The sequence below is a fragment of the Monodelphis domestica genome, chromosome 4 (assembly GCF_027887165.1).
Source record: "Monodelphis domestica isolate mMonDom1 chromosome 4, mMonDom1.pri, whole genome shotgun sequence".
In the NCBI taxonomy this organism is placed as follows: domain Eukaryota; kingdom Metazoa; phylum Chordata; class Mammalia; order Didelphimorphia; family Didelphidae; genus Monodelphis; species Monodelphis domestica.
The window spans coordinates 286,656,689-286,670,204 of record NC_077230.1 but is presented as its reverse complement, the minus strand read 5'-3'; the positions used below and the strand labels follow the sequence as shown (position 1 = coordinate 286,670,204).

Here is a 13,516-nt window from a genome sequence, read left to right as displayed (position 1 = left end):
GATATATGTACTCTTTTCCCAAGGATCCCCCTTACTTCACGGTGCTACCAGGCTGGGAATATAGGCAGGAGGCTGGCAGAGAGTTACTCATCCCCTGTGCTGCGGCAGGAGATCCCTTCCCCGTCATCACTTGGAGAAAGGTACCTTCAGTAGCGAGGGTCTACAGGGAACCATATTTGGGTGAATGTCAACTTGGACTTACAGGAAGCTCAATATCTTGGCTTGTGATCTATAAAACTGACAACTTTTAGTTACATATATTCTTAGTTGGAGTGGACAGGAAGCAAGAGGCAGAGGTCCTGGCATGTCTTGGGTCTTGGGGCTCTTCTGGGGAGTGGGGATGATGAGAAGGGTTTTTAGGAGTCTCTCCTTTCTAGCCATTGTGCCCCTTCACGGGCTCCTGAGATGTTGGTGGCTTCTTTCCACCTTTCCTATTCCTCCTCTTTCCTTTGCCCTTCTCCTTGCCCCCTTGTTTGCCCAAGGTAGGGAAACCCAGCAGAAGCAAGCACAATGCCCTGCCCAGTGGGAGTCTTCAATTCCGTGCCCTGAGCAAGGAGGACCATGGAGAGTGGGAGTGCATTGCCACCAATGTGGTCACCAGCATCACTGCCAGTACACACCTCACAGTCATTGGTATGTCTGGGGAACTTGGCACTGGGACAGTGGGGTGGGCCAGAGGTAGACCAGAAAGTAGAAACCAGCCAAAGAGTAGTTTTATCATTTACATTCTTCATTCTCTATTTTCTGGGTGCTCTACAGAGCAAATTACCTAGATGTGATCTCTGCCTTCTGGGGGCCCTGCAATCTAGATCAAGGCCATCTCTTGTGCGGAGAGCCCCCTGTGCATTCTGTTGGATTCTGCTGAAGGAGGAAGGATCAGAGCTTACATTTCAGTGGGAGAGAGAATATAAACTCAGTAAAAGGCCATAAGGCACAGAAAACAAATTTATGTAGGCATTTATACATATTCTTTAAGGCCACATATATAAGTATTGAAAGGGAAATGGAAGTGATTGGAATAACTGGGATTAGTCTAAGAGGGAACTGGAGGAAATGATACTTAGCTAAAGTTTGAAGGGGCTGGCCAGAGATGTAGGTTGGAAAAGAGGAGAAGACAGGCTGGAGGGAATAGGGCAGAGCTGGATGAAGGAATCAGGAAAAGGAGCAGAGGGTAGAGGGTAGCCACTTTTGAGGTTCCAGTGTCACTGTTGCTCTGTCTCTTTGTGGGGTTTGCTAGTTTAGAGGAGGAGATGGCTTATTTCATGACAGTATGCCTATTCAGCCCACATTGGAGGCCCTCCCAGAAGAGTGACATTTTCTTTACAGGTCACCGGTGGGGGTGAAATGTAATTGCCTTCTGGCCTTGGTGACTGCTCTGTTTTAAGGGGAGGCTTCCTTTATTATCTCTAGGGGATCATGGGGAGTCCATCTGAGGGCTTTGGGTTTTGTTCTGCGCCATCTTGTGATATCCCCTCTCTAGTCTCCGTAGTACCTCCTATTGGTAATGGATGGTCCTTTACTCTTGGGGACCCTGTTTTCCTATTCCTATCTTAGGCTAATGGGTATGGTCACAGTGGGCAGGAAACTGTATTCCATGCTAGTTACTATAATCTACAACCTTTTGGGGGTCTTTGAGGGAGCTTCTCTATTTCTAGAACTAGTCCATTTTGTTCCAAATCTTTTCAGCAATGGGTTTTCTTTCCCATTCTGTCCTCAGGCACCAGCCCTCATGCCCCCAGCAGCGTCCGGGTCCTTGTCTCCATGACGACTGCCAATGTGTCCTGGGAACCAGGCTATGATGGCGGCTATGATCAGACATTCTCAGTTTGGTACGGCCCTCTGTGAGTCACCCCCGCATGCTTTGCTCTGCTTTTCCCTCCTGACTTCAATCATTACCCTGGGGTAGATAGTGAATAGCAATAAAGGGGGGAGGGGATCCTTGGCCTGATAGACCCCCAAGGTAGTTAGGAGAGTGGTTTAAGGGAGTGGGATAATCCTGGGGGCTGAGACAGATGCTAAGGGCATTTTTGACCTTTTACTCTTTGGGGTTTAAGGGTTTTGGAAGAATGACTCATTTATGCTTTAGTGTGGATTGCCCAGATTATCTTTGCTGCTAACTCCCTGGCTCATTTTATCCCCTATTGTCCCCTCTTGGTTCTCTTTCCTTTCAGGCTCCTCTGCCCTACTGAGTGGGGGTGGATGGGTAGTAATTGTTACTATCAAAGATGCTTAAGACTTTTGGGGAGATGACCAAGTCCAAGCCCCAGAGTCTGATTCCTATTCTTCCCTTTCGTGAATAGCTATAGGAGAGGTGATTGTCACTTTCTTGGCCCCAGATGGCTCATTTTCTTCTTGGGTCCTCAGTATTTCATACTTTTGTTTTTTGCCTCTTTACTGAACTTAGCCAGATGCAAGGATATGGATATCCTAGTTAGGAGGTGAGTGGGCAGATAGATATGGAGCCCAGAGACATGAATGGGCTGGGAGCAGGAAGGAAAGGAGAGAAAACATCAATAGCATTGGACATTTTTCTTCTTCATTGAATACCTCCTTTCCATACTCCTCCCTCTCTCGCCCATCCTGAGCACAGAGCCGCAGCCACCTGCATGGATGGTGTCCTTGAACAGGAAGGGCAATGCTTCCCTGCTTTCTTCTGCTTGGACACGTCTCATCTTAGTGGAGATTGCCAATGGCTCTTTTTCCATGCCTGACCTGAACATAGGCAGAAGCCAGGGGAGGGGAGTCTGTGCAGGACAAGGAAAGGTCCTTTGATGCTTTGCAGTAAAAGCAGATACAATTGTTAATATGACTTGATGGAAATTCCCCAGACTATTTCTATTCATTTGCAAGGTTGCCTGGCTCTCCATTTCCTCTGCTTCTACAGTGGGTCATCTTAAATGACTAATGTGTCACCGACAGGTTAATGGCCACTGTTTGCTTTTATTTCTCTCCTTCTGATTTGAGTTTTTGTTCTACCTGGGTTCAAGATTTGGGGGTACCGAATTTCATTCTTTTTCAATGGTTCCTATTTGTACTTTTTTAAAAGCTGAAGCAGGAAATAGGAATAGGGAGAATAGTTACCAGGAGACTACTACCTCTACCAACCTTTAGGAGCTTATGAAACCTGTTATATTACAATGGAAGGTAAATATTGACATCTGGTGAGCCCAGTGAAGGCCTCCATCCTGCTGAACCTCACTTGCTAACCTATAACTCTGGCTGGTTAAGAGGGCCCTAGGAGGTTTCAGGGAAGGGAGGAAGTGAGGGTAGGATCTGTTGATAAAAACAAACCCATTTCTTTGTTCCTTACATCTTTTTGTCCCTAGCTTGTCTCCTCCCAATAATGTTTGGGCTATGCTCAGCTTGAAAGAGCAGGAGTTTGGGGGGGTTCTTTGCTTCTTTGTTCCTTCCAAGGCCTGGCTGAAGAAAAGGAGTTGAAGAAATTGGAAATAGATGGAAAGTTGAGGCCAGAACTTATTTTTGTTGCCTTGAAATTTTGGTCCCTTGAAATAATGATGATGGTGATTGTAATGTTATTTATATTGTTCTTTGGAGTTTGCAAAGCAAAAAAATTATTAAGTTCATCCTCACAATAACCCTTTGAGGTAATGACTTGTTGGAGAGGATAAATTGTCCTTTGGTTAATATTCTTAGAAAGGAGGAAGCAGCAAAGACTGAGTCTTCTGGGAACTGCTTAGCAACACCTGCAAGGCCACAGAATCATTAAAGATGTGTGGGTCTAGGGAAGAAGTTAGTTGGCCTGGCTTCTGTACATAGTAATGAAGGTACAGGGTGATGGGAATAGACCCTAGAAATTCCGTGGAGGTCCTCTTGCTGCTTATAACTCTGCTCCACTATACTTTCTGCCATTATTACTTGCTTTGGGGGTCCTAGGTGAATGGGAGGTAGAGTGCTCCTCTCCTTTTTCCCATTCCCTTCTTCTTTTCCCTCTTCCCTCCTCTTTTTTCATCACCCTGGTTGCCTGTGCCTTGGTTTGAACATTTACTAGCCCACCCAGTCAGAGAGTAGTTTGTGGTCCCTTGGGCCCAGAGGGGCACACTGATGCAGTTGCCTTTTTACAGCCCAATTTACAAGCAAAACTCAACTTTAGTTGAGCTGGACAATGTCTCCTCTTAGTGGTGATGCAACCACACTGCACTTTTAGACAAATTGGAAGCAGGGGAGAGAGAATAAAGAAGGAAGATCAAGTCCCAAGGGGCAGGATGGAAGGCTAATCCTCCTACTCCTACCCCATCACCTCCTCAGCTTCAGCACTTTGCATGCAATGTATGCTTTTTCTAAGAATCAGTGCCTTATACAATTCTAGTCCGCACTGAGGGAGAATGCTTGAAATAGAGGTGGGGTGCGGTAGATTGCTGAATAGTCATCTTTAGATGGGAATCTTGCTTGGAAATACTACTACAGGAACTCTTAACTTTTTCTGTGACTTGGATCCCTTTGGCAGTCTGGTAAAGTCTACAGATCCCATTGAAGAATAATATTTTATATGAAAAACCATGAAAACTTCATAGAATTAGAAAGGAAACCAATTGCATTGAAATAAATGTTTTTTTTTAAATTAATGCATAGATTGCTCAGACTGTAAAGGTGAAAGGAAGTAGGACCTCTGGACTCCCTGCTGAACCCTACCATTGTTCAATAACTTCTCCTCACCCCTATTGTTTTTTCCTCCACCTAGATGCTTTCCCTGTACCATGTAGTCCACACCCCTTCTCCCAGAGGCAGAGCCTGAGAAAATGGGTGTTGTTTACTCTTAGTCACACCCATCATGGGCCATCATCATTTTTATGAAGTTATCCTCAGGATGGAATTGTGTATCCTCCTTTCCATCCCACTTCCAGTTTCTGGGCCTTTGATCAGTGATTTGTCATCTTAATTGCTCTTTGAAATATATTTCATGGGAAGATAGACCATCAATGGCCTTCACCCCTGAGAACTGCCTTGTGGTCAGACATCAAGAGGACTGGCCTAGCTTTCACTAACCAAATCATCCCACCCTGGTCATTGCCTCTTTTTGTGCCTAGGTAATGCAGGTTCACCCACTGCCACTTGCTCAAGAACTCTCCAACGAACCTTACGTTCCAGTGTAATCAGCCTTGCCCTTTATTCCCTCCCTATATTTTCTTCCTTTCTCTTTGACCAGGATGAAGCGGGCTCAGTTTGGGCCTCATGACTGGCTGTCACTGCCAGTACCACCTGGACCAAGCTGGCTACTGGTGGATACTTTGGAACCTGAGACAGCATACCAGTTCAGTGTCCTGGCACAAAACAAGTTGGGCACTAGCTCCTTCAGTGAGGTGGTCACTGTGAACACTTTAGGTGAGTAGTTTCTGGGGGATTGGGGAAAAGGACAAAAGGGCCTGAGGTACATGGTCTTTATACTATCCTTTAGGCTTTGCATTGTACCAAGTGGCCTGTGGTCCATAAAACCACTTTGTGATGCAAAGGTGTATGGCTTCTTGGAAACAAACTCCTAGAGAATCTCATATTAGATAGGAAGGAAAGGAGTGGAGAAGGAATCAAAGTTCCTTCCTCTTAGGTCATAGGTCCAAGATTGCCTTTTTGTCCTTCCTCCTGTCCCAACATGATGCAACTCCTCTGGTCCTATTTTGGGGGCATGGGGGTTTTTTGTTGAGTGGCTGATAGTAGAGGGAAACTTTTTTGAATTTTTTGAATCAGCTGGAAATATATCAGCCTGAATGATGACATCTTTCCAGGCAGGGCCAGATGCTGCCTTCTTGCTCATTCATGCTTAGAATTGGTGGAAATCTTCTTTCTGTCCCCTGGAAGCCAATGAAGAGTTGGGAGGAATCATATTCTCTTCTGCTTAGAGTGGGGCAGGTGGTTCAGCTCAGTCTAAGAGATGTCTTTACCCCCAGAGGACTTCATTATTCTACCAGTGGAGAGGGTAGAAGCTAAGGGGATAGAATACCTGTCTATCTTTACTTGCCTGAAGGTTTGGTTCTCTTTTCCTCCATCTGTACTAAGAAGGGTCTGAACCCATGAGGCCCACAAGAGAATGTTAAGACTGTTTTGTCTCTCTAAGAGAGGACCAAAAAATTGTTTATTAGGACTAACATTTTCCCTGTCTTTTATCACAAATGCTGGCTACATTTTCCTTCCTTGTAAATTTTTTTCTTCAAATAGATTCTCCAGAGCAGTTCGACAGTGGGATATATCTTAAGTTTTAGGACTCTTAAGATACAGAGGTGATCCTGTAAGGATTCTTCCTTTGCTTAAGGGAAATATTTGCTTTGAAGTCCCCCTGTTTTCCCAAAACTGATTGATGGAATTTGGGGAACTTTAATGTTTAGGTACATTAGGGATCTTAGAGTTTGCTTTGGCACTATGACCCCTCTGGGATATAAATGTTGAAAGGTTCCAAGAATGAAGGTGAGAGGGTGCCAGTCTCTCAGTCCCTACGACCTTTTCCCTTGCCCTTCTCTCCATCCTATTGCAGCATTCCCTATCACAACTCCAGAACCCCTGGTGCTGGTTACCCCACCAAGGTGCCTCACAGCCAATCGGACCCAGCAGGGCGTACTCCTGTCTTGGCTCCCACCCGCCAACCACAGCTTTCCCATTGACCACTACATCATGGAGTTCCGCATTGGAGAGCGCTGGGAAATTCTAGATGATGCAATCCTGGGAACTGATGGAGACTTTTTTGCTAAGGATTTGTCACAGGTGAGGTTGGTTCAAGGCTTGACAATGGGGATGCTAACATAACCAGGACCTCCTCTTTGTCCAGATTCTGGTGGAGACGACATGTCCTTTCTCAGATCCATTGGTAGCTTTGTTTGACCCAATTTGGAAGCTTTAGTTTCAAGATTACAGAGTTATCTTTATTCTCTCTGGGCAGTTCCCTAAATCTTGAACTAAAGAAGTGGGGACCAAAGTTCAGAGCAATCAACTTTCATTGGAGGTTGTCTTGAAGGAAGTTAGTTTAGGGTCTGCTAGAGAGGCCAACACCTATTAATCTGGAATATAGTATTCCCAAACTGTTACATATTTGGGCAATCCTAAACCATGGAATCTAACCATCTTGTTGTGAGCCTGACCTAGGATAAATTGCAAAGGCAGTTGGGAGAAGCACTTTGTATCTCCTTTAGCTTACTGAGTTTGCTTTTGGCATGATCACGTTCATGTAACAAGGTGAAGGGCAGAAAGAGCTCTTGAATCAAACCTTCTGGCCCTTTAAAATTTTGCTTCTGTCTAGCTGAAAAAAGTAAGATCTTTGTTGTTTGGATAGTTACCCCCTTTGGATACCGTTACTCCCCTTCTCTTCTCTCTGACCCTGTTAATCCCAACCCCCTTGTTCTGTGAGGGGTCAGACAGGGTTAGTGGTGGCCAACCAGCTGACAAGGTATTGTCCTTTGTGGGGGGCGCTCTAGGACACTTGGTACGAGTTCCGAGTTCTGGCTGTCATGCAGGATTTGATCAGTGAGCCCAGCAACATTGCCGGCGTCTCCAGTACAGGTAGGTTGAGAGGGGAGTGTCTTTCCCTACACAAACACACAGAGACCCAGGCACCCAAGCCGACTGAGGGGTCATCAGCAGCTAATACAGTGAGAGAGGCTGGGTGGGAGAGTGATGAAGAGCCTGAAATGAAACCACAGAGGCTATTAAATCCCCTAGGCCATTTCAATCCATTTAGTTTCCATTCAGGATTATATCTTAACCCAACCTAAACAGAATGGTGTCTGACCTATTCTTCATGTCATCCACAGAAAGGATTTCAAACACTTCCCCCATTACCGAATTTAGTAATGTTAATTGGCATTTAAACTAAGTCTTGCTTGTTTCAGTTTAAGTCTCTTTCCCTTTTAAATCTCTAATGATGGGGGGAAAATTCTTTCCATAACTCAACAAGTATTTATTGAATGCCACATATGCCTTCTTTTAAAAGATAATTATGCCTGCTTTGCAAGGAAGTGGTTATAGTCATTGTTCTTTTCTTCTTTCATTACCCCAGTTTTCTTCAGACTAAATAATCTCAATTCTTTAGGTTTTTATTTATGTCTGTTGTTTGCCTCTGGCCTATTTTTACACCTTTCTCTGTAGCCATGGATCCTGAAACATAGGCATTACCTCCTCCTCACTCTTTCTCTCCCTTAAGCAAAATAATCATTGTGCTCTAAAATGGAGAGAGAAGACCTTCTAGGTAACCAAACGGAAACATCATTACCTTGGGCTGAAGGGGCAGGAGCCTAGGCAGTGCAAACACTTCTGCATGGGCTGGGATGGAGTACAAGCTCTGTCTCATATATTAGAATTGTCTAATTAAGCCTCCAGCCTTAGCCGTCAGAACATAGCATACCTCCTTCTTGGCTCAGCCCCAGGGAGAGGAGGCCTAGGGAGATGGAGCAGTGGGGAGTGGGCATGATGCCAAGGCTGGAATAGATGACTTGAGGTCTGGTGGCTTCTGTCCTTTGGTTGGTCTAAAAAACTGCTCTGTACTGAGTAAGCTTAGATATGGCTCACAGGACATTGGCCCTACTGCTCCTTCATAGTCTATAAGAATACCATCCTGACTAAGACCTGTTTTTCTCCTTTCTTAAAATTCTTGCATACTCAAAGAATCATGGAATATTAGAGATGGAAAGGACCTTAAAATTAAAACTTCTCATCCCTTGCCCTCGTTTATATGATTTCTTTTGAGGTTGCCATGATTTCTTACAGTATCTGGGCCTCAGAAGTCAGAGTGATTTATATGGCTGGCTGAGTAAATGCAAAGTCTATTGTGGCTGAAAATTTTTCACAATGATTAGAAGGAGAATGTTTTGAAACATAAGATTGTAATCTAATTATCCTGACTTCTCTGAGGCAGTCTAGCCTATTTATTTCATAGCCCTTATCCTTTTTTTTTCTTTTGTGAGTTAAAGGATTTTCCCCCTTATGAAATCATGTTTTCCTCTTGCTCCCAGAGTATCTCCCTGCCCCACAGCCTCCAAAGCCCTAAAGATGAACAAAAACAAACAAAAAAACCATATTCCTAATATCTTTAGCCTTTTAGATGAGGTCTGGGGGAAATTGTCTTTTAAGATAAGACTATTCTAAAGGAGCATACTGTCTAGTCGAATTGATAAAACAATAAGTAAATAAAAGAGTATAATTAATGCAAGTTATCACAACACAAATTAGAAAGTGATAAATAAACTAGTTAAAAATTCTACCACAGAAGGCTTAGCTTCTCAAAATGCTGAACTAGGAAAAATGGATAGATATGTGGCAGAGAGGCAGATGACTGCTCCATTGAGGGAAAGATTTTCTAGTGGGTGGAACTGTTCAAAAGCACTGTATGTTACTCCAGAAAATAGTGAGATTCCCATCCTACTTAGGGAATTTTAGAGGCTATTCCTGTACAGGGAGCAAATAAGATGACGCCTGAGGATTCTTCCAACTCAGATTCCATTAAATGTTTTGAGAGCAGGTGAGCAAGAAATCATTTTCAGGTAGAAGCATCAGGAAATGCTTCATGCAGCAAATATTATTTGCCCTGGGCCTTGAAGGATAGATGGTATCAATAAATAGATATGGAGAACATTTCTGATGCATAAAATGATGAGAACAAAATGAGGTTTGTTTGGAGGATAACAAACAAATGATTCAATTTAGTGGCAGGAAGTGGTGTTAGACAAATCTTAACTCTTAGCCCAACTGTTGTTTTCCCATAGATGTAGGAAGATTAATTAACTCTGGTTCAGGAAGGTATAGAAGGTTTGAGACTCATGTGTTTCTTTCATTCCTGGCAGACATCTTCCCACAACCTGACCTGACAGATGATGGGCTGGCCCGCCCAGTTTTGGCTGGCATTGTGGCAACAATCTGCTTCTTGGCAGCAGCCATCCTTTTCAGCACGTTGGCTGCCTGCTTTGTCAACAAACAGCGTAAACGAAAGCTCAAACGCAAGAAAGGTGAGTGATCTTTTGGCCTCCTAGGCCTAGCACTTCCATGGGACTCCCCTCCACTATATCCCCTAGGGAAGTTGACCCTTCAGTGTGGTCTCTGTAACAGGGAGGCCTGAACAATCTGGGGTTAGTACAAAATGAGGCATCTGGAAGTCATTCAACAATCAATCAATCAATAAACCTTTATGAAGTGCCTAGTATGTGCTAGGCAATGGGCTAAGTGCTAATGAAGTTTACCTAGTTATAACATAGAAAAGATATTCCATAAGGAAACTTCAGCACTGTTTGGGTAGATTTGGCCTTCTTTGCTTTCATATGGAAATACCCCAGATCAGGAGGACAAGGTATGGTGACTTAAATGGCCTTGGGACTGCCCTCTTTGGAAAGAGAGCCTACTAAAGAGGGAAGGCTTGATAGTGAAATATCAGGTAATTTGAAATGTTGAGGATAAGGAAGCAGATAAGAAGAGCCAATGGGGAACATGCCAATGGTGAAGGTTAAGCTAGAGATGGTGGAGTGAGGTCTTCTTGTGGAAGGAGAGTCAGATAACCTGAAAAGAGGCCTAATTCAATTTTCTGGCCTCTCTCAGATGGGTACTAAGATCTGGAAGTCACAGGAGAGGTGCCAGTGATGACAAAAAGAGCTATCTGCTTTCCCTTCCTGAGGCTTCTGTCTCGTGCATATCTGTGTGCTCTCTCCATTTCCTTCCAGATCCCCCTCTCTCCATCACTCATTGCCGGAAGAGCCTGGAGTCTCCGTGAGTATCTCCATGAAGTATGAAAACGGCCTGGGGTGGAGGGGACCAGTGAGAAAATAATATATTCCTTCTTGCCCTTTCTCTTAGGGCATGGGAAGCACTGTAGTGAGATTTGGGAACCACTTCAGATATCTTTTTCCCGACATTTAAACATCTGGGCTCATCTGTCTGGCCCCACTGACCCTAATTCACTAGTATCACAAACAGTTCCTGAGCTGTTGCCTTAATTTATCAACATGATTCTTGTCGTAGTTTCCAGTCACCCAGTACCTGGTACACAGTAGAAATTTAGCATAAATGCTTGTTGAATAAGTGAATATAGTTAACACTAAGCTATCTATACTAATGGAAGGAAGCAGTGATGTGGATAATCTAAATTAGCCCATAATCTAAAAGCCATTTCTCTTTGGCCATGGAACGCATGCATTAATGTAAACCTCCCCCCACCCCCACCTCCATTTAATGCTTTGCTTATATGCTTGACTCGGACTGGTATTAAAATGAGTTTGCATTTCCCAAACATATATCAGTTAACAGTGTGTATATATGTATTTATCTAGAGGGGAAGGGAATAGACCAGAAGTCCTGGGGCAGAAACCAGCCTATAGTTAGAAATGTGCAGTTATTAATCTAAACATTGAAAAGCATCCCGATATGGTAGATAGAGAGCTAGCCAGCCTCAGAGTTAGGAAGACCTGGGTTCCTGTGTTGTCTCTAATGCACACTGACTGTGTGATTGGGCGAGTCACTTACCTTTGTAATCTGAATTGGCAGAGGACATTTCTTTACTGGGAACTGCCCATGTGGGGATAGGTTTATACTTTAAAAATAATTAAAAAGCTAATTCTTATGCAAAAAGGGGAGATGGTTATGGTACATCTTCCTTTCTCTTTCAGTGTCCCTTTCTTAGGCGCTTTTGTGTTGGGTGGGGCTAGATTAGCCTGGAAGAATAAATGGTCAAGCATGGGCTGAGGAAGCCCTACTCGACTTCCTTTTCCCCTCATTGTCTCCTTTGCCTCTTTGTCCAGTTTATCCTCTGGAAAAGTGAGCCCCGAGAGTATCCGGACACTTCGAGCCCCTTCGGAATCCTCCGATGACCAGGGTCAGCCAGCAGCCAAGAGGATGCTGAGTCCCAGCCGTGAGAAGGAACTGTCCCTGTACAAGAAGACCAAGCGGGCCATCAGCAGCAAAAAGTACAGCGTAGCCAAAGCTGAGGCTGAGGCTGAGGCCACCACCCCCATTGAGCTCATCAGCCGGGGCCCTGATGGACGGTTTGTGATGGATCCCTCTGAGATGGAGCCCTCGCTCAAGAGCCGGCGCATTGAAGGCTTTCCCTTTGCAGAGGAGACCGACATGTACCCCGAGTTCCGTCAGTCAGATGAGGAAAATGATGACCCACTAGTGCCCACCTCCGTGGCTGCCCTCAAGTCTCAGCTGACCCCTCTGTCGTCCAGCCAAGAGTCCTACCTGCCACCACCAGCATACAGTCCTCGGTTCCAGCCGCGGGGGCTGGAGGGTCCCAGTGGTCTGGAAGGTCGACTCCAGGCTACAGGCCAGGCCCGGCCCCCAGGCCCCCGGCCCTTCCACCATGGCCAGTACTACGGTTACCTCAGCAGCAGCAGCCCCGGGGAAGTGGAGCCCCCACCTTTCTACATGCCTGAAGTGGGCAGCCCCCTGAGCTCTGTCATGTCATCCCCACCCCTGCACACTGAGGGACCTTTCGGTCACCCCACCATCCCCGAGGAGAATGGCGAGAACAACTCCAACAGCACGCTGCCCCTGACTCAGACACCCACGGGAGGCCGCTCCCCAGAGCCCTGGGGCCGGCCCGAGTTTCCCTTCGGTGGGCTGGAGTCCCCGGCCATGATGTTCCCCCACCAGCTGCACCCCTGCGATGTGGCAGAGAGCCTGCAGCCAAAGGCCTGCCTCCCCCGGGGCCTGCCCCCGACCTCCCTTCAGGTGCCCGCAGCCTACCCGGGCATTCTGTCTTTGGAGGCACCAAAGAGTTGGGCAGGCAAGTCACCCGGCAGAGGTCCAGTCCCAGTGCCCACCGCCACCAAGTGGCAGGACAAACCTATGCAACCTCTGGTGAGCCAAGGGCAGCTCAGACATACCAGCCAAGGTATGGGCATACCGGTGTTGCCTTACCCCGAGCCGGCTGAGCCCTCGGGTCATGGCGGCCCAAGCACATTCGGCCTGGACACCCGGTGGTATGAGCCCCAGCCTCGGCCCAGGCCCAGCCCCCGGCAGGGCAGGCGAGCCGAGCCCAGTTTACATCAAGTGGTGCTACAGCCCTCGCGGCTCTCGCCTCTGACCCAAAGCCCCCTAAGCTCCCGCACCGGCTCACCCGAGCTCGCAGCCCGGGCACGGCCCCGCCCTGGCCTCTTGCAGCAGGCAGAGATGTCGGAGATAACCCTCCAGCCACCCGCCGCAGTCAGCTTCTCCCGCAAGTCCACACCATCCACGGGTTCCCCTTCCCAGAGCAGTCGGGGAGATAGCCCCAGTTATCGGCCGGCCATGGGCTTCACCACCCTGGCCACTGGCTATCCCTCCCCACCCCAGGGCCCTGCCGGGCCTTCGGACAGCCTGGATGTGTTCGGACAGACACCCTCCCCTAGGAGGATGGGGGAGGAACTGCTCAGACCAGAGCCCCCACCAACAACCTTATCCACTTCAGGGTGAGTTTGCTCTGCTGGTCCCTCCCCCTCCTCACCTGGTCTACTTCCTTCCCCCCATTCCTTGCCCTTCCACTCCTCTCATCAACCCAAATGACAGGGCTCGTTTGGACACGCTGCAGCATCCCTTTGGGAGACGATTTCTGGTTGGC

The 13,516-nt window shown here is 46.6% G+C and overlaps 1 protein-coding gene across 5 annotated transcripts in view; it reads left to right on the top strand.

The window, feature by feature from the left end:
• IGSF9B (immunoglobulin superfamily member 9B) overlaps positions 1-13,516 on the top strand; it is a 75,610-nt gene that overhangs the window by 38,732 nt on the left and 23,362 nt on the right. For 3 of the 5 annotated variants that reach the window (XM_016421836.2, XM_056794649.1, XM_007495154.3), the window contains exons 10-18: positions 24-140; positions 483-633; positions 1,718-1,841; positions 5,165-5,340; positions 6,482-6,708; positions 7,416-7,500; positions 9,777-9,938; positions 10,644-10,689; positions 11,718-13,367. In XM_016421836.2, coding sequence (XP_016277322.2) covers positions 24-140; positions 483-633; positions 1,718-1,841; positions 5,165-5,340; positions 6,482-6,708; positions 7,416-7,500; positions 9,777-9,938; positions 10,644-10,689; positions 11,718-13,367 — 2,738 coding nt within the window. The remainder of the gene's footprint in view (positions 1-23; positions 141-482; positions 634-1,717; positions 1,842-5,164; positions 5,341-6,481; positions 6,709-7,415; positions 7,501-9,776; positions 9,939-10,643; positions 10,690-11,717; positions 13,368-13,516) is intronic. The other 2 variants (XM_001374149.5, XM_056794650.1) reach the window with 1 other exon arrangement.